Below are 18,189 nucleotides of genomic sequence, written 5' to 3'. Positions count from 1 at the left end.
ATTAAAAGAATTCGTCAAATAAATGTTTTGTTGTAGTTTGTGGAGGAGTTCCAACGAATAGAGAACACTCCAGCCGGATTAGAGGAGGAAGACGAGGATTTAGCCACAGTGGTGAAGTCAGTGCCCCACTACGTGCAGTCTATTCTGCAGGGCGCACTGGTCAACAACCAGCAGTGGGCTCACAACTCACCCTTTAGGGCCAAGGTAACATACACAAATACAACTGGCAACTTTTCCCCCCAATCTAAGTCGCAATCTTTTCCCCAATCTAAGTGCTGCTTGATAGGAGGCTAGCGTTAGCTCCTGTTTGATGAAAACAGGTGTTTTGAAAATGTATGGGCTTAAATGTTTTTTGTTTGATAGTCGATAAACATAGTGAAAACTTTCATAATAGATCGAGATTTTTTTTTCTTCAAAAAAAGTCCTAAGTTGTTCTTGCTCATATTTGATTTTTCGTAGTTTGACTCTTGATTTCTTTTGAAATTTAGTTTTTTTCCTTTGTTGAAAGGAAGGTAATTTCCACTATCGAACTGCAAAAATGTACAGATCACTAAAAACGTAATCAGTTTCTGTTTACAGGATTTTTTTTCAGATTTCCCAGCGGAATAAAAAACTTTATAAACAATTACACTTGCGAAGCAAAGTGTATTAGTATGAACTTTCTTTTTTTTCCAACCTAAGTCGCCAATAAAAGTGCTACTTTTGGTGGCACTTTTGAATCGGTAGGCTGCGGTAGCAGTATAATATCATATATGTGCTTTGACATTTGGTTAGTAAAAAATTAATACAGCTGATGCATTTTTAAATCATCAAATGAACCGAAAAAAGTTATTTGTTTCAAACATCAGTACAATGATAAAAAGCTCAATTTGAGAAATTTTCCAATTCATCGTATCTCGCAATTTTTTGAAATGCTTAATTTATACATAAGTTGACTTTATGCTTTCCAATTTATTACAAGCAAAATTGTGTTTTATTGTATTTTCTGCTACTTTTGCTGCATCGAATTGGCAATTTAATAGCACATGTAGCTGCGTTATTGGTGGCTAGTTTTTGGGGACTTTAAGCATCCGTGGCTGAGTGGTTAGGGCATGAGACTCAAATTTGCTAGGTCGTAGATTCGAATCGTACACGTAGCCTAGTTTTTGCTAATTCGAGGCTTATTTCTACCTTTTCTTATTTCAATTGATATAGTTGCTTTTTGGTCGTGTTCTCGCAAGTGTTTGCGAAGCGCAGCTTTGCCTCTGTGTCCACTTTTTTCGAAATGAATGAATTTGATCAGTGTCAATCATAACTTGTTCTTGCAATTGAACGAGCCTTAAGGCCATGTATTTTTTTTTAGTTTCAAAAGTTGAAGTTTTTTCCGTTTTCTTGCGTTAATTGATTCTTTTGAGGTGCCTGTTGGCTATGTTTATCATTGTTCCGACCACTGAAAATGGGGAGGAACTTTGCAATCGGGTGTGTTTTGGTTTTTTTCTTTTTTTCCACGCGAAATCAGTACCACAAATAATCATTAGACTGGGTTGAGTGATATATCATATTAAAGCCCTTTCAGTCTTGATTCGAACCACATTAAAAAATTCCCTAAACTTTTTTCTAGTGTCGAGGAAAACTAGAAAATTTTTTCGTCTAATTTCGAGCGATGAAAGCCAGCGAGCAGGCTTTATGCTTATTTTAGGCCACTTACAATTATGCTTAATTTTAGTTTTACTCCGGTAAATATCGTTTTTGGAGATATTTGATACCGTTTCTGTCAAAAATTTTTTTGAAAAAGTTGGACTTTTTTTACTTTTTTGTTTTTCTAGTCATTTTTCTTCAAATCTGTTTTCCGGTTTGCCTGTATTACTCTGACTGGCGAATATACCAAAGTTGTAGTTTTATGTCAGATTCTTCACACCACGTAGAAAAAGCTAGACTTAATTGAAAATAGAGATTTTTAAATAATTTAGTCGGAACATTTCGAGTTTATTTTCTGATAGGAAGGCAAATTACGCTCCCAAATAACAAGAGTTCAAATGACGAGACAAAAAGCGTAAACAACTGAAGCTTAAGCCATTGCTTGTCCATTTGAGTTGTTTGTTTTCAATGCTGTAATCATGTTTTTTGCTATCAAAACTAGCTAATTTGAATTGTGTAAGGTTGTCCGTTTATCAAGGCAAAGCCCTGAAGGCTCCGACCGCCCCTTAATGCATATCGAATACTTTTGGGGAAAAGAATATTGAAAAAGTATAATCTTTGGACACTACCAAAGATCAACTGTGAAAATTGATACGACTGATTAGCTAACATCAACGAACGATTTTGTTGCGCGGTATAATTGGCATCGCATAAATCATTTGCGTTACGCTTTCACCATTATGAATAAATTGCTGTATAAACGCGCATAAATTGGTCCAGAGCATGGCAAAATTGGAAATTGTCAAAGTCCTAGAACATTGTAAAAACTGATTGGAGGTAAGTTTGTTTTATATTTGAGTTCAAAAAGTCAATATCTTCAATGGGGTATCAAAGATTTTTGTCAAAAATTATTATTTCGATCGCCGAAAATTGACTGAATAAAACAAGATGGCTCGCATATCATGGCGAAGCCTCAAATGTTCCGACGGGATTCGCATATCAAGCCGACGGACTTCAAGTCGAATCGTAAAATTGGAGCCAAAGGAGAATTCGAGCCAAAATTGTTCCCAAAAAGTCATAAAGTATGCTTATTTGAAGACTGGTTTAAATAATTGTCATAAATAACGCTCATTATGGACTAAACTTGGACTAACAGATAAAAAATAGTATTTTGTGGTGCCTATAATGATTAAATTTCGACCTGTTTCGACTGCTCTTTTTTCCATATCGAATAGTTTTTGTAAAAGTTTTTTTTTGAAAAACTATAAATTTTGGAAAATATCAAAGATTTAGCGAGAAAATTTGAGAAAACAAAATTAGCGAGAAAACAAAATCGTACGAACGATTTTGTTTTTCGGAATAATTCGCCGCGCTTAAATAATCCGCGTCACATTTTCCGCATTATGAATAAAATCTTCAAAGCGTGCATAAATTAGTCCAGATCATGGCCAAATTGGCAATATTCAAATTCCCAAAACTTTGCGAAAAATGATCAGAGGTCAAATAGAACATTCTGACGTTTAAAATATAAATATTCGAAAATCATTCATTTTCAGTTTTTTTGGACTTAAGGTTCCTCATGAAAATGTTGACTTAGTTTGTTCGCAGTATCCATCTAATCATTGATTCATCTGGTTTCGTTCAATAGTTTATTCTGCAGTAATTTTTTGCTGTTTCAAACTTGTCATATCGGCTTAGAGTTTTTTTCAGTTTCAGCGAGAGCAAGCGACTTGTAATTGGAAATTAGACTTTATTCCCTTCAACAACTTTATTTGCAAACCTACAAGAAAAAGAATTTGCTGGTTATTGAACCTTAACAACTTCCAGACTACTTCCCTTGGTCTAGAGGTAACGTGAACGGTGCTGATGTTTTTGGGCATGTTTAAAATTGAAATTTGTTCCGGGAAAAAGTGAATTGTCGGACTTCCGTTTGCCTGTTCCTTTTTTGTTGATTTTGCAAAGCATTGAATTTTCTTCTGATCTTAAATTTTTTTACATGGATTGACAGTTGCTCTGTTATTTGAAACGTTACAAATTTGAGTAAGATTTTTCGGCTCTTTCCTTTTTCCCCCACCTCACTCAAACATGAATTTTATGGTCTAACGAGTGGAAGGAAAAAGAGACGATTTTTCAGTTTTTTCGATCAGGTATTTATGGCTATATGAAGATAGTATATGAAGATGCTATATGAAGATAGTAAATTCGACTAAAATAAAACTCGATTACATTCGCTATTTTGGGTTTAGATTCTGCTGCTCTCTGGCAAGTTCTACAGTCTTCAGGGCCTTCTTGTTAGCCCCGACAAAGTGTTGCAATGGCAACTCCAAAACATGGTATGCCTCGATTCCGGTCATCTTATTACAACTGCTATTCATTCATTAACTATTTGTAACTGAATATTTTTAGAACATTTTATCGATGCTGAATGCCGAGTCACAAGCGGCCAATTTGAAGAAAAAGGGAAAAGAGAAAGAGAAGGAAAGTCAGGACAAAATAACTGGAGGCGCTGGACTAACTACAGATGCTTCAACCATTTCAGCCGGCAATCAGAATCCCAATGCGGCTATGCAATCTACTGACATGACTAACACAGGAGCCAATTCAAAACTGGATTCGACATTGACTAAAGAACAGCTGGAGGCATCACTGAATCAGAATGTGTTCGCAGCTGCCACTTATGACGAAGAAGGACACCTGCTGGAGGGGGAAACTGAAGTGAGCAGGGATTCTGAGCTGCAGAAGAACAGACGCGACAGAATTATGCGCGACAAGGTTTGGAAGTTTTTTTATAACTTGCTAGGTGAAAGAAGATGTTTTTCTACAACATTTGCGCCGCTTTTTAAAAAATGATTCTAGGTCGACTAAGTTAATTTTCCGTGCTCTTCGAAAACAGTATTAAAGATTTTATTTACGTAAATTGCCGCGCAGGCAATTTTTGGAAAAAAACGGCATTTTGGGCACGTTTTATAGGTTTTGTCACTAGCGTAAAATTCATTGATATTAGCTCATCGATAACGCCATTTAAAGTGATTGGATTTATAATTTAGACTAGATTTCCCAGTTGAATAGAAAAGCTACTTTTTGATCCAGTTTTTGCGAATTGTGTTGGTTTTTTCAATCATAATTCTTGAAGTTACAAGAGCCTCAAGAGGAAATTTTTTTTTGTTGAAGTTGAAAATTTCAAAAATAGCTAAGGAATTGAGTTCATTGACACTTCTGTCTGTTGGCAATATTTTTTAACTGGTCTGTTTGATTTTGATCACAATGCTTAGGGGAGGTTTGCAAAGAGTGTCTTCGCCTCTGTATGATATATCACTCTACCCGTTGTTCTCTTTGGTGCAGACTTTGGTTCGAAAAAACACAATTGAAGCAAGTCCTTCGCAGGAAAATCGATGGATTGCCTAATCTATAAATCGAAGCATTAGTCTCGAAAAAACTATGCTGTTAACATGTTAGTTATGAGTAGTAATTACTTTTGTGTGTAGAGGGCGTTTCTGCAGCACAGCCTGCTGTATGCACAAGCGACTGAGCTGCTGTCGCAGAGTGTGCAGCTGGCTCTCTCCTCTGGCGACTACTCTCTAGCAGCCAGTGCTGCCCTGGAAATGGTGGAGACAGTTGCCCAGTACGATCCCAATATCGCCTCACAGTACCTGGCCTTGCATCAGGTAGCCATTCAATATATGTACAGGCGATGCCTGTATGATTTTATAGCGGATAACTTTTCGTAGTTTGTTTTACGGAATAAAAAAGACTTAAAAATCGTTTTTTTTTCACAAAAAAAAAGTTTTTTTTTGGTCTCCGTGTTTTTGACTTTTTGCAACTGTTTGTTTAAGAGTCGATGAACGCGATAATTTTCTTCTCTTTTTTTTTGCTTTCGGCAAAGTCTGAAAGTTTGTTCAGGCTCAAATTTAATTTTTCGCTGTTTGATTTATGATTTTTAAATTCAATTCATTTCCCCTGTTAATAGGACGGCAAACTCCACAAAAAAATGGACAGCGAAAGTGTAAAGCTCAGAAAAAACGTGATCGACTTCTACTTTCAGAAATGGAATTTAATTATCAGATTTCCCAGCGAAAAAAAATTTACTTATTGATCCAGTTTTCTAAAATTGGGTTAATTTTATCAAAAAAAAACTGCCATTCATAAATTGTTCTAGAAATTCAAAGAGTTTTCAGGCCATCTATTTTTTTCTTGAAAAAACAAAAGTCACTATTTTTTTAATTGCACTCATTGACTTTTTTCCAACTGTCTGTTGATTGTGTTTGGCTGTTTTTCTGCTTATTCGGTTCCTTTCTGAAAGGTCTTGCGGATCTTGTTAACTATTTGCCCCCCTTTTGGACCTTGTTAACTATTCCCCGTAACTATTCCCCGTAACTATTCCCACGTAAAAATTTTTAAATACATATATTTTCTGAAAATTGTTTGGTGTTTTAAGCTATTGAAAATATGACCGCCAAATTTGAATTTCTAAAAATCGAAATAGGGGGGATAGTTAACAAGATCCGGTCTTGCTTCTTTTTCAGAGTTGTCTGGTGAGTGTGGAAGCAAGTAAGCTACTGGAAATGGCCATCAGTGACACTAGCTACTCTTTCCTACACTCCCTGTTGAGGCAGAACCAGTTGGCACACGAGGCACCCACTGGCACCTCTGCCTCTGTCACCACCACCACCACTACTCCCACCCCCAACCGAAGCATCACTTCACACCTCAACAACTTCGAGGTCAGCATGCATTTTGGCAACAGCAGTAAAAAACAACTCCCATTAATAAACTTGATTAGCAACCCTAAGCCTATCTGATTTACGTTTGTTCGGTTGCAAACATTAGATGTTTTGCAGATGAGTTGGATTCAAATCTCATTTCATAGTTAGCCCCAATTTTTTCAAGCTTTGAGAAGCCTGCTAATGTTTTCTGAGAAATATCGTTCGTTGTAATAATAAGGGTGTTTTCAGGCATGGCGCAGAACTCAGGTGAAGCCGAATCACTTTGAGTTCACCAAAGAGTATCCCTCGAGCGTCAACTTTGTCGTCATTCAGCATTCGCCGGACAAGTGAGCAGCCATCTATCTATTGCTCAGCATTGAAAATCATGAAATTGGTCTCCTTTAGTAGCATTCGTTAATTTAACCATATTTGCAGGAAGTTCATTTACTTGGGTCTTCTGGACAAACCCAAGACGTCTGCTCCAGTGAAAGGAAAACAAGTCACAACTTCCGGTAAATAGTCATCCAGTTGATATCTTGTTTGGAAAAAACAGATAAATCATTGATCTGAAGAACAAAATGGCTAGTGAATTGTCGAAAATGGAAAAAGTAATTGATCGATTGTGCCATCGGCTACCATTAGTTGTTCTCGAAACGTTTTTTAACGCTCATTGGGGACAAAAAAGGACATTTGTTTTGTTCTAGTTGGGGACTCGAAAGCGAGAATATTCAGGGTAGCAGTGGAGGCAGGCAGCTGTGCTGGAGGATTGAGTGGACTGATCGAACGGGTGGACAAGTTCCAGTTGGACATGAAGACGTACTACCTGCAGAGGGAGTCCAGAATGTCACAGCAGTCATACCAGGCCAAACTCATGCAGTCCCTGGGCAGTGGGAACAATGGGGAGAAACATAATAAGGTCTGTTATGTTAATGTGCTTTGAAATTACGTTAAATTAGTGAGGTAAACTTCTGTTGATATGGGAAAGGCAGATTAACAAAGTGAAATTAAAAAACAGCCCATGTTTCAGGGCTCGTAGGGAAAGAAACTTTGATTATTTGCTTTTATGTCGTGCAATGGAGTGAAGTCAGAAATCAAGGAATGATGATTTTGATCTAAATAAATTTACATAGTTAATGTCTATTTTCAGACGATAAAACTGCCCAAAAAGCTTCGGGTAAATTAATGTGATAATTAATTTATTGCGAGCTGTGTATTTGAACACCACCATTCATGGTTTGCTTTGAGAACCGTGTTGACTTAGGAGCGGAAATACCTGCCGTATAACGTAGAGAAACAAGTTTCAATGGAAGCTGCAATAAAGTAGATGGAAACTACATAAGGGTTTCTGCTAAAAGTTATTATGATATCTATTCATAAATAATGGGAACGTATAATTCGTAGTCAAATTGTGAAACTTTGACAGTTGAGTGCGGTTGAAGAAGAGAGAAGTGACGCGGCAAAGGGTAAAAGTTCGAAGCCGACCAGCCGAGTCGTGAGCTCGAAGAGTACCGTGTTGCAAGTAGAGTTTAAAGACATCAAAGATGACGATGAGGAGGAAGAGATGGCTCTTAAACCGATAGGGGAAGATGCCGACGGGGAAGATTGCGTGGACGAAGACGACGGACAGAGTTCGGGAGGAGACAGCGATGTAGGATGTTAACTAAGGAGCAAATTGGGAGCAAAAATTAACCATTTTTTGAATTCATTGCTGCTCACTAACTAGATTGTTGTATCGTTTCACTGCAAAGTCAAGCGAACATCCTTAGCTACGGACGTCCAATGCGTCCGAAATATAGCTTAAATTAACTCCTGGAGCTAATACTTTCGGAAATGGTAGCAGTTAGATTGTTGAAGTTTTTGGAACTTTAAAAGTAATATCAGTTATGCATAACCACTAATCTTCATTACATGTACCTGGACTCAATTTGTGCGTTTGCTTCACTAACCTCATGTTCCCTAATTTGTTTGTTCTCCTCTGTGTTGGAATTGTGGCCAAGTTGTGAATCATTATTATCTCGAAGTTAACGCAGTTAGTTTTTCTGTAGGACTGGAAAGAAGAGGAGGCTAGACAGGAGGCCATGTTGCAAGCAGAGTTCGAGAAGATTCTAGAAGATACTGAGAACTATCTTGCAGCCGTCACTGGCATTCTTAGAGTCGAGTTACAGTACGTGTTTTGAGTTCTAAGGAAACATGAACGTCAATTTTGATGCTTTTTTGAACTAGTTAATTGAATTCAACTGAGATTTTGATTATTTCAGACATTTGAGTGATTCAGCATCGGATCCCAACTTCATGGTTGTCTTGTTAGCCGACTTTGAATTACAGCGACTCCCATTGGAGGCTCTCGCCCTCTTGCGGGAAAACCCGAACATCTCCGGCTTCTCGCGAGACTTCTCATTGCAAATGTTCCACAATCGGTTCACAGCTGACTCGAGTGATGAAGGGGTGGATGGGGAAGGAAAAGAGAAGAAAGCGAAAGGGGAGAAAGCAGCGGGAGGTGCTGGGGGTAAGAACGTGAAAACACAGAAAGAATCCAAGAGGCCCCAAGTGAAGGTGTCCTCCTTGGACCGGGAGATAAGTCCTGGTTTCCTGGGAGTGGATGTGCATGCAGTGTCTTATGTGGTGGATCCTTTGAAGGAGGCGAGCGAATACGACGAATTCAAGCCAGAGGTGGTAATGAAGAAGTACCTGAGTGATCCTGTGTTCAGTGCCAAGTACATGGCCAGGTGGATGGGAGTGATTGGCGGAGACAAAATGCCCACGTGAGTCGAGACGAGATAATTCATGATCTAATTGAAAATAATTGAAGAACTAACGCTCGGAATTTATGGTAAAATCAGGTTATTTAGTTAGTTTTGAGATGCGTTCCTTTCAAGGTTTAGTTTTTCTGATTTATGAATGACAGAAAAACTCTGACTAATACATATTGCATTAGGAGAAGACGCCATAAAAAGTGCCAAGCAGAGTTCTTAACGTAAGATAATTGTGACTGCCATGCCTTTCTCTCTACCTTGTCTTTATTACTTTCCTCCTTATTTTTGTCGTCTTAATGTGTGGGTGCCAGCAGGGGCGGATCTAGGATTTTCTCGAGGGGGGGGGGCGGATTTTCAAAATTTTTTAAAGTCGACTAAATTGATTTTCCGAGCTCTGTCAAAGCACCAAAAAGACCGTTTTGGCCAAATTTTTTGCACCACAGGCAAAATTTTGAAAAAACATACCAAAAAATGCGTTTTCAGTCACTTTTTGGAAAATTTTTACCAAAAAATTGCGTTTTTTCGGCGCGCGCTCCCCCTCAAAATTATTATATTTTGGCGCCTTTAGAAAAAATTTTGGTCAGCCAGCCAAAAATGGATATCTCGAAATAGTACAAAGGGGGAGGGGGTGACCCTTTGGGTCGGCATGGGGTTGAACTTCTGAAGTGGGTCGTCCGCTCCCCCCCCCCCCCAAGTCCGCTCCTGGATGCCAGTATTCTAATTTCAGGTAGATTTTGTTTTAGGGTACTCCTATATCTTATTCAGAATCTATCGGAGAGAATAAATTTCTCCGATTTTTTTTTATCTCTCAAGATTTTGCATGTGTTGATTACAAAAGTTTTGTCTCGTGAGTTGCGTTGTCTCTTCGGAAATCTCGCTTGTGGTCACTGTTCGTTTTTATTTGTTCTGCTCACATATTTATTCTGGTGTGTTGTTTGTCCCTGCAGAACTGGCGACTGGATTGAGGTGATGAAGGACTGCAATGCACTCATCTACTATGGCCTGGAGGACCTGTTTTCCTACCTGGCGTCTGACAGACTGCTTCCAGTGTGTCTTAATGAGTGCCAGCTGCTCCTCATGCTCGACAGGGTCCAGAGTTACCCCAGTTACAAGAGAGTGTCCAAGGAGAACGTCAACAAATCGTAAGAGTAAAATTACTTTAGTCATTCCTCATTTGAGTTGTTCAACCAAATAGTACCAAAGTATACTAATATTCATTTTTCAATATTTGAAGTCATTTCAGATGATGTCATTTGAGTTTTGAAGTCATTTCAGATGAGTTTGTTTGTCTTTTACGATTCAGACTAAACTTGTAATGATTATTTTCAGGAGGTAAACATTTGCACTTTGTTCTCATGCGGCATGCATTTTTTGAACTGTGAAGTGTGAAAGGAGAGGAGATGCTTACATGCCATAAAGGACTGAGATAGTTTGCAAAATTGAGAAACTGATTCATTTCTCTCTCAGATGATTTGGTAGATAAATGACTGTTGTTTTCTGACGCCGCTGGTGGTAAGGTCGTGCTTCGTTGAATTTTTTTATGTCAGTTTCATCTTTAACCTTCTTTCTCTATGAAAAGTTTCAACAATGTAACTAACCTCAACCCCTCAAACTTATTTTTCATTGGATTATCGCTGCAATGGTAGCTGCCCAATTGGTGATTGAAGTGCATGTTCTAATGAACCAACTTCTCAATCAATAATAAGGCATGCTAGTAGCAGGAAGAAATCATTGAAATAATTGACAGGAAAATATTGAAATGTGGCCATTATAGATTTAAAAAAAGCGCGTTCAGTCAAATGCACTTTTATGAAACACAATTGTTAAGGATGTTTGACTTCGATGATACGACTTTGAGAGTGAATTGATTTATTGATTGGTTTGAACTCTTAGGGCGACGCAGATACACCTGGAGGCGCCAGTGAACGTGAGCATGCTGCTCTCTCTGGTTGGAGTTGGATCCATTATGATCAACCAGTGGTTCGGCAAGTCACAGGACAACAAACACAGATTCGATCTCATCATGAAGCGTGAGTGTTCCTGTTCATTGGCAAACAAACAATTCTTTTCTCTTCGAAAGTAAAATTAAATTGCTCGCGTAATTTAACGTATTTAACTTATACAGTGCTGATTTAAATTAACCGGACAAAACGCGTTAATCTTGAAATTTAAAACGCGTTTTTCTCAAATTGGGTTTAGTTTAGGTGAAAACTCATTAAGACAAAACTTGCTTAGAATTTTAGCAGAATTGATATGGTGTAATTTGTTTTGCGAAATTCGGGTCCGAAATTTTACCCCCAAAATGGGTCATTTTGGCTTTTCTTAGTTAATCAAAAATTACGCCAAAAACACCCAGTCGATCACAAACATAATTATATCAAAGTGAGCCCCCTACGTAGCCCAACAAACTTTAAGAAGGGTATAATCTCCAAAATATTGTATAAGTTAATTTATTTTTGTTTGATAGACAAAAAAGGTCATTTTTACTATATAAAATACCAACTTTTTATTTAAAAACAATTTTTAAACAATATGCAATTTTTTTTGGAGAAAATACCCTTCTTAAAGTTTGTTGAGCTACGTAAGGGGCTCACTTTGATATAATTATGTTTGTGATCGACTGGGTGTTTTTGGCGTAATTTTTGATTAACTAAGAAAAGCCAAAATGACCCATTTTGGGGGTAAAATTACGGACCCGAATTTCGCAAAACAAATTACACCATATCAATTCTGCTAAAATTCTAAGCAAGTTTTGTCTTATGAGTTTTCACCTAAACTCAACCCAATTTGAGAAAAACGCGTTTTAAATTTCAAGTTTAACGCGTTTTGTCCGGTTAATTTAAATCAGCACTGTATTTGTTCCGACCATTAAAAATGGGGAACAATTTTGTATCAGGATGTGTTTTAGTTTTTTCTTTTTTTGTTTTCCACGAAAAATCAGGTGCCACAAATAATCATCGTAATGGAATTACGAGGCCAAACTTTGCACTGGATAGGCGCACAATTTTGTGTCTGTATGTTCCTGGATTCCAGAGACAAGTCTTTAAACATGTTAAAATTTTGTCGGAACGATCAAAGGAAAAGAAAGAACAAAAGAAGAACAAAGGGAGCGTCCTTGTTGCGGAATCCGCTTGCAATGCACAAAATGCACAGTTTGGCCTCGTAATGGGGTTGAATGATATCTCATTACATTTGCGAGCTTTAGCGGGTGTAGTGTAATAGTACGGCTATTCTTTTTTTCCAAACTAAGTCGCTAATATTGGTGCCACTTTTTATGTTTTCCAATTATTGCATGCAAAGTTAGTGTGGATGCCTTCAATTTGTTATATTCCAAATAGTTACATGCAAAATGTGTCAATTGATATTTGGTGCCACTTTTGGTGCATCGCTTTGGCAATTTATAATTTATTAGCATGTGTAGCTGTGTGTGCAGGCAGGGCATGCGACGTCAAATCTCGAGGGCGCAGGTTCTAATTCGATACGTAGTAAAGTTTCACTATTTCGAGGCTTAATTTGTATTTTTTCGTATTTCACTTTAGTTTTCACTTCAAAAACTGCTTTGAAAATTTTGAGATTTTGTCTAATTTCGAGCAAGTAACGCGATCGAGTAACCTTCATTAAATAAAAACTTATAGAAATTGGTCAATTAAGCTGAAAAAAATTTGATTTTACGAAAAGAGAAACCAGTTGGGGAAGCTTCACTTAGCGCAAAGTTTTCTAGAAAAAATACAGAATTTTATTGTGCAAAAACGATAGACAAAATTTTAGAATTTGTTTGAAGTTTGTTCTCATGTTTGTTTTTCATTTTTTGAAAATAACTGTTGTAAATTTTGTTTAACTTACTAACTGTATTCATGTTTTTATATTTTTCTTATCATACCACCCACAAAAATCGATTTGAAATTGAAGAAGAAATGAAAAAGAACTGTTTTTGTTTTTTATTGTGAACGTGGTCCAAACATTCTGTGCTACATGCTTAGGAAGCAACCAGCTATCCTTAATTTTAAACAAACATGTTTTTTAACGTCAATTCAAATGGACAACGCAAGGCTAAAAACATGTTTTTAGATGCCATTTAAGAGCAACTTGGAAGAAATAGATCTACTTTCTTTCAATTGAATTATCTCTAAGCACACAGAAACGCTTTTTTTACACAAGAGGAGCGTAGTGTCTTATAAAGGTATCTTTTTTTCAAATCTAAGTAGCAAATAAAGATGCTTGTTATTTGGTGGCCTCTCTGCATTTTTATATCTGGTTAAGTTTAGGTTAGGTTCCATAGCCTTATGGTTTTGAACCTGGTTTATTGGTGGCTCATTCCGGTTTGATAAAAAACAGGTGTTATGAAAATATATGCGATATTGGGGCGTTTTAATATTATTTTATGAGACGCTTACCGATTTTCAAAAAACTTTTACCTATGCAGAGACTAGACTGGCTACTCCCTTTTCAGCCTGGCTATTTCGCTAGTATCTTTTCACTTCAACCGACATTCTACGGTCTTCGAAAATCTCGAGAATCACCGTGTTATATCTGAGATTAAGAATTCAATTAAAAGCACGTGGTTTGACGATTTTCCCTGCATAAGCAGCTACGCCCCAATTTTCGTTAGAAAAGGAGTTTACGCCTTTGAAAATGTCAAACTTTGAAGATTTGACCGTTTTTGAAACCTTTTTCTTTTTCTCGAAAACTACCCTGTCAGTTCTGAGGTTAAAAAAAAACAGATTTTGTGAATCTTTGCTGTACAACTATGGTTTTCACTCTCATTTTTGGTGAAATTTTTTTGAAAAAAGTATGTTTTTTTGAAATTTTGCTGATTTTTGACCCGACAAATCTTAGATAAAGGGTTCAATCGAAATACTAAGCTGTAAAGGCATCCCTGCTTAAGCAAATTGTTCCAATTTTGGTAAGGTCTCCGCTATGGACTCAAAAGTTGTTTGACCTTTTTACTCGTTTTTGGATTTCGTTCAATTTCCCAAAAACGACCGTGCCCATTCTGTAAAAAAAGAAATCCATCAAACAGAGATGTTTCTTTCCTGCAAAAGCGTTTTCTTCACATTTTTGATAAGAATCAGCTATGGACTCGGTGAATGTTCAACTTTTGACTTGTTTCATCTCGTATTCCATAGTATTTAGTGGGCGAGTGTCGTATTGTCGATTTAGGTTTATTTCGTTTTCTCTGATATCAAAGTTTAGCTGAATCAGTTGGAAGGCTTCTGAGGAGACCGTCAGCTTACATCGGTCATCGTAACTTTTAGACTTGATTGACAAAGGAGTAACAACTGGTCAGTTACACAAACTGCTCTGCTACCCTCCACAGGAAGATGAAAAGGACACCCTGCCCCCACTTCCTAATGCCAGCGCCACTATCTTAGAGATACCCGAAGGAAAAGATGGGGACAGGGCAGAACTGAAATCAGGCAAGAGTCGAGATGGAGTTCATTCGGGCAAGGGACACAGCAAACCAAACACTGGCTCCGAGAAATCGAGAGCACCTTCCTCCGGTTAGCTGGCTTCAAAGTTTTTCTCTTGAATTTGTTAATTATAATAATAATACGGCATTTTTATTAGAAATCAGTTTTTTACTGCAGTCTTTTTTTGTAACTTGAAGAGCATAAGTACTGATGCGATTTGTTTATGTTTCAGCTAAGCAGGCTCAAGCAAATGTAGTGAAGCCTGCTTCTCCAGTTTGCAAACACCCCTTCGAAGCACCCCCAGTTCTATACACTAACTTCAACATGACCCTCTATGGCCTGCCGAGCATTATACTTACGTGAACAAATCAGCTACAGACTCAGAAAAGTGAACTGAATTAACTGTAGATAACTTTCTCATTGTAACAAAAATGAACCATACGTGATATCATGAATAAATGTAGCTAACCTGTTGATTGTAAATGTGTAAATAACTGAACTCGCTAATTCAGATTACCCGAATTACGGAATCGAATCATTTCAAATTAATACAATAATTGCATAAATAAAATATATTAACTCATTACACTAGTCAAAGGTAATTGGGTGCTGCTAGTTAATTTTTCACTCTTCTCTGCTCGCTTCCTTTAGAAGCGCTGACATACTCAGTTCACTGGAAAATCAAATTGGGCTACTGGTTTATAGTAGCTGCTATTCATTTAGCTTCAGTAAGTGATGTGAATTTTCACTTGATTTGGTCATGTTTTTTCTGAGTTTTAAACGTTGTCAAATCCGGAACATGACACTGATTTTCCAGGGAATGGCATTTTTAGATTGCATTTTTTTCTCAAATTGAACTTGATTCAAGATAAACCGAGATCATCAATTAAAAAATCTGGAAAGATCTAATGAAATTTTTGACTAAGAGGCTCTTGTCTCATTTTCTGTCGGCCAGTTTGTAATGCTGTTTGTGTCGTATCACAAGCGGAGCGAAATTTCATTTCGCATCTTTCTTTCATTTGAAACTACTAGCAAGTCCATCCAAAAATAAAAATTTTCTAACCTATGTTAATAACAAAGTCATTTATTTGATTTCAGTTTAAGTTGAACAAGATCGCAACTTGTGAATATTTGAAGCAAGATGATGAAGCAATGAGAACTTGAACATACCAAGTTGTTTGCATAGCTTACAATGGCTTACAAAAAAAGCTTTTTAAAACAAACTATGACGATAAAACTCATTGCAACTTCCTAAGGTGTTTGCTGGCTTGAGAGGATTTCAAAAAAATGATAGGAAAAGAGTCAATGATCGCAAAAAAAAGTTTTTGTAAAGCAAGCTTCAGGGCTATAAAGCTCCGAAGTCTTTTAAATTACTACAATCGCAAACATTGGTTCACAAGAAGTTAAAGACTCCTGAATGAAGTTTTTCAAATTTTGAAACCTTGCAATATTTCAAGTTATTTTAATTGCTTGAAAAAAAAAACAGCAAAAAAATATTTTTTTTTTGGAAGCGAACTATTCAGTTTCTGGAATTTTCAGCTTGTTTTGACAGCTTTCCTTGGTTCGCAAGAAGTGAGATTGTTGAAAGCAAACTATTCAAAAGATCAAACTTGAAGCAATTTAGTTTGTTTTGATATTTCATGCTTCTCTCGATATCATGGTAGGGTTCCTTTTTTTTACATAGCTATTTAAATTAAAGATTTAAAAATCGAACCGCTGGACGTTGAATTTGTCATACTTTTCAATTTTTTAAAAATGTTAAAATAGTCTTTCTCGTCATTAGGGCCTGATTTATTGCTTCCGACGGGCTGGTGGTAGATGAGAGAAGTTTTCTCTTTGTCTCACTGTTCTCCATATTGCAAATTCCCAATTTATTCCCAATTTATTCTGACTCGTCAATCTCTGATTTTTCACGTGATAGCTTTATCTGTCAGCGTTTCTTAGAAGTGCTCACAGGATCTTCTGTCTCTCTGTTTTTGATTTAAGAGCTTATACCTCTCAAATTTCGTTAAAGGATGGTTGTTAAGAGAAGAACCTAGAAATTCCTAGAGTTCTTTTAAATTGTCATCAAATATTAAACTCTATCGTTGGTCCGAGCATATTTCTTTTTTCTTTGGTTTCCTAGTTCTAAATAAAGGATAGCACGCAATCTTAGTCAGCTTCTGCCCTTCTCATCTCATTGAATTTTTCTTCATTGCGTTTACCCGCTTTTTTTTTAATAAGGATTCGTTTATTTTAATCGCGTTCTTGTTTCTTGTTTCTCTACTGACTCTATCTGACTTCAGTTCATTAACTGAAGCTTGCTGCAAGATCGGAAATCGTTTCTGGGATCTCTGGTCCTCAAAGACTGTTGATGTACAGTATCTCTTTCGGAATAATCGCCAATTCAAAATGGTGGCTCCATTGAGCTCATTTGATTGGCGTGAGTTGGCGGCTCCATGGCGTGATTTGGCCTTAATTTAGGAATTCCCCGCAAATTTTATTTGTTGACTGCGTCATAAAAGTACTAAGATTTTCTATTTCCTTATGTGAAAACTATGTTCATTAAACTAAAATATCAAAAAACTAATATAAATGTGTTGAATCAAAACGCCTGTTAAAAAAACCAACACGAATAGTGATTAATTGACCGACGGTCGATTCATGACAAAAATTGACAGGTATATAGCCATTACCGAAGGTCATAAGTATAGAGTATTAAAATGAATCACAACCCTGCGCCTGCCTGAAGAAACAACTACAGAATTCATCAACCTTCAATGCCCAAATGTAGGCTAACAGTCACAATTTTTTCCCTAAAATTAAACACGCTCTGGGAAAGCTGAAATGACGAGAAGATCATCTGTTAAAAAGGTTGCGCAGTCATTAAGCAAAATAAAAGAACTAGACTTCAAGAGATAGCAAAACAACTTCGCTGTTCCTGAAATTGATCCGAAAATTTCAGGAACAGCGCAACCTGGTATGCTCAATACTAAGGTGCAACTCCGTTATAAAATGTTGAACATGCAACTAACTACTGGAACTGTGGTCAATGCTCAACACTTCCTCACACAAAAAATTCTAGAATCTTTACTATAGGCTCGAAGCCAATAAAGAGTTCTTGAGTTAGTTATTTACGCCAAGTGTGACCACATGCAGCTTACTCACCAGCAGTTTTTCTCACATTGCCAATTTGAACCCTACCCCGATACTTGGACCAAAATCTGGGTATAAGAACAACATTTTGACCTCCGCTGTCAAGTAAACCAAAAAACCCTGAATCATTTTATCAACAACTGCCCGCAAGGCCAATGGCAGTGAAAAGAAAAACACGGCGAGGCACGGCATCTAATTGAAGCAAGCTCACCCGCATACCACAATACCACATTATCGCATATTACAGCAAAATTTCGGGAAATTGTACCCTGATCAGATTAAATCTAAATTATCAAGTACAAATCAACCCTCGAGCCTAAGTTTTTAGGAGCATTCACTAAAACCCAACAAAAGCAAGACATGAATATGACATATGGCAACCAAATATGAATCACTGAAAGGTTATTTCAATATCTACGCCCATGTCTTAGTTTATATACATCCAATAAACGTATGTTCACAGTGTGCAATTTGGAGCTATCTGAGGCTTCCACAGAAAAACATGAATCCCTCTTTAATCGAATGCTCATCCTCAGAATGACGAGTTAGACCCTTGTAGGAAAACTGGCC

General features: G+C 37.1%; 2 protein-coding genes across 9 annotated transcripts in view; both read left to right on the top strand.

Moving 5' to 3' along the window:
* The window catches only part of LOC134851443 (cilia- and flagella-associated protein 46-like), a 71,995-nt gene extending 56,928 nt beyond the window's left edge, over positions 1-15,067 (top strand). For 5 of the 8 annotated variants that reach the window (XM_063867528.1, XM_063867529.1, XM_063867525.1 and 2 more), the window contains 16 exons: positions 37-204; positions 3,864-3,950; positions 4,024-4,389; positions 5,103-5,282; positions 6,141-6,338; positions 6,570-6,667; positions 6,756-6,832; positions 7,025-7,236; positions 7,744-7,968; positions 8,366-8,484; positions 8,579-9,082; positions 9,256-9,294; positions 10,021-10,215; positions 10,967-11,103; positions 14,329-14,574; positions 14,717-15,067. In XM_063867528.1, coding sequence (XP_063723598.1) covers positions 37-204; positions 3,864-3,950; positions 4,024-4,389; positions 5,103-5,282; positions 6,141-6,338; positions 6,570-6,667; positions 6,756-6,832; positions 7,025-7,236; positions 7,744-7,968; positions 8,366-8,484; positions 8,579-9,082; positions 9,256-9,294; positions 10,021-10,215; positions 10,967-11,103; positions 14,329-14,574; positions 14,717-14,847 — 2,982 coding nt within the window. In that variant the 3' untranslated portion in view covers positions 14,848-15,067. Of the gene's footprint in view, positions 1-36; positions 205-3,863; positions 3,951-4,023; positions 4,390-5,102; positions 5,283-6,140; positions 6,339-6,569; positions 6,668-6,755; positions 6,833-7,024; positions 7,237-7,467; positions 7,713-7,743; positions 7,969-8,365; positions 8,485-8,578; positions 9,083-9,255; positions 9,295-10,020; positions 10,216-10,966; positions 11,104-14,328; positions 14,575-14,716 lie in introns of those variants that run through there. The other 3 variants (XM_063867530.1, XM_063867527.1, XM_063867531.1) reach the window with 3 other exon arrangements.
* Positions 1-18,189, top strand: part of LOC134850943 (C-terminal-binding protein 1-like) — a 226,242-nt gene that overhangs the window by 94,126 nt on the left and 113,927 nt on the right. The gene's annotated exons all lie outside the window — the stretch shown is intronic.

This window comes from Symsagittifera roscoffensis, chromosome 7 (assembly GCF_963678635.1).
Source record: "Symsagittifera roscoffensis chromosome 7, txSymRosc1.1, whole genome shotgun sequence".
Taxonomy (NCBI): domain Eukaryota; kingdom Metazoa; phylum Xenacoelomorpha; order Acoela; family Convolutidae; genus Symsagittifera; species Symsagittifera roscoffensis.
Note: the sequence above shows the minus strand (reverse complement) of the source record. Positions and strands in the feature narration are given on the sequence as shown.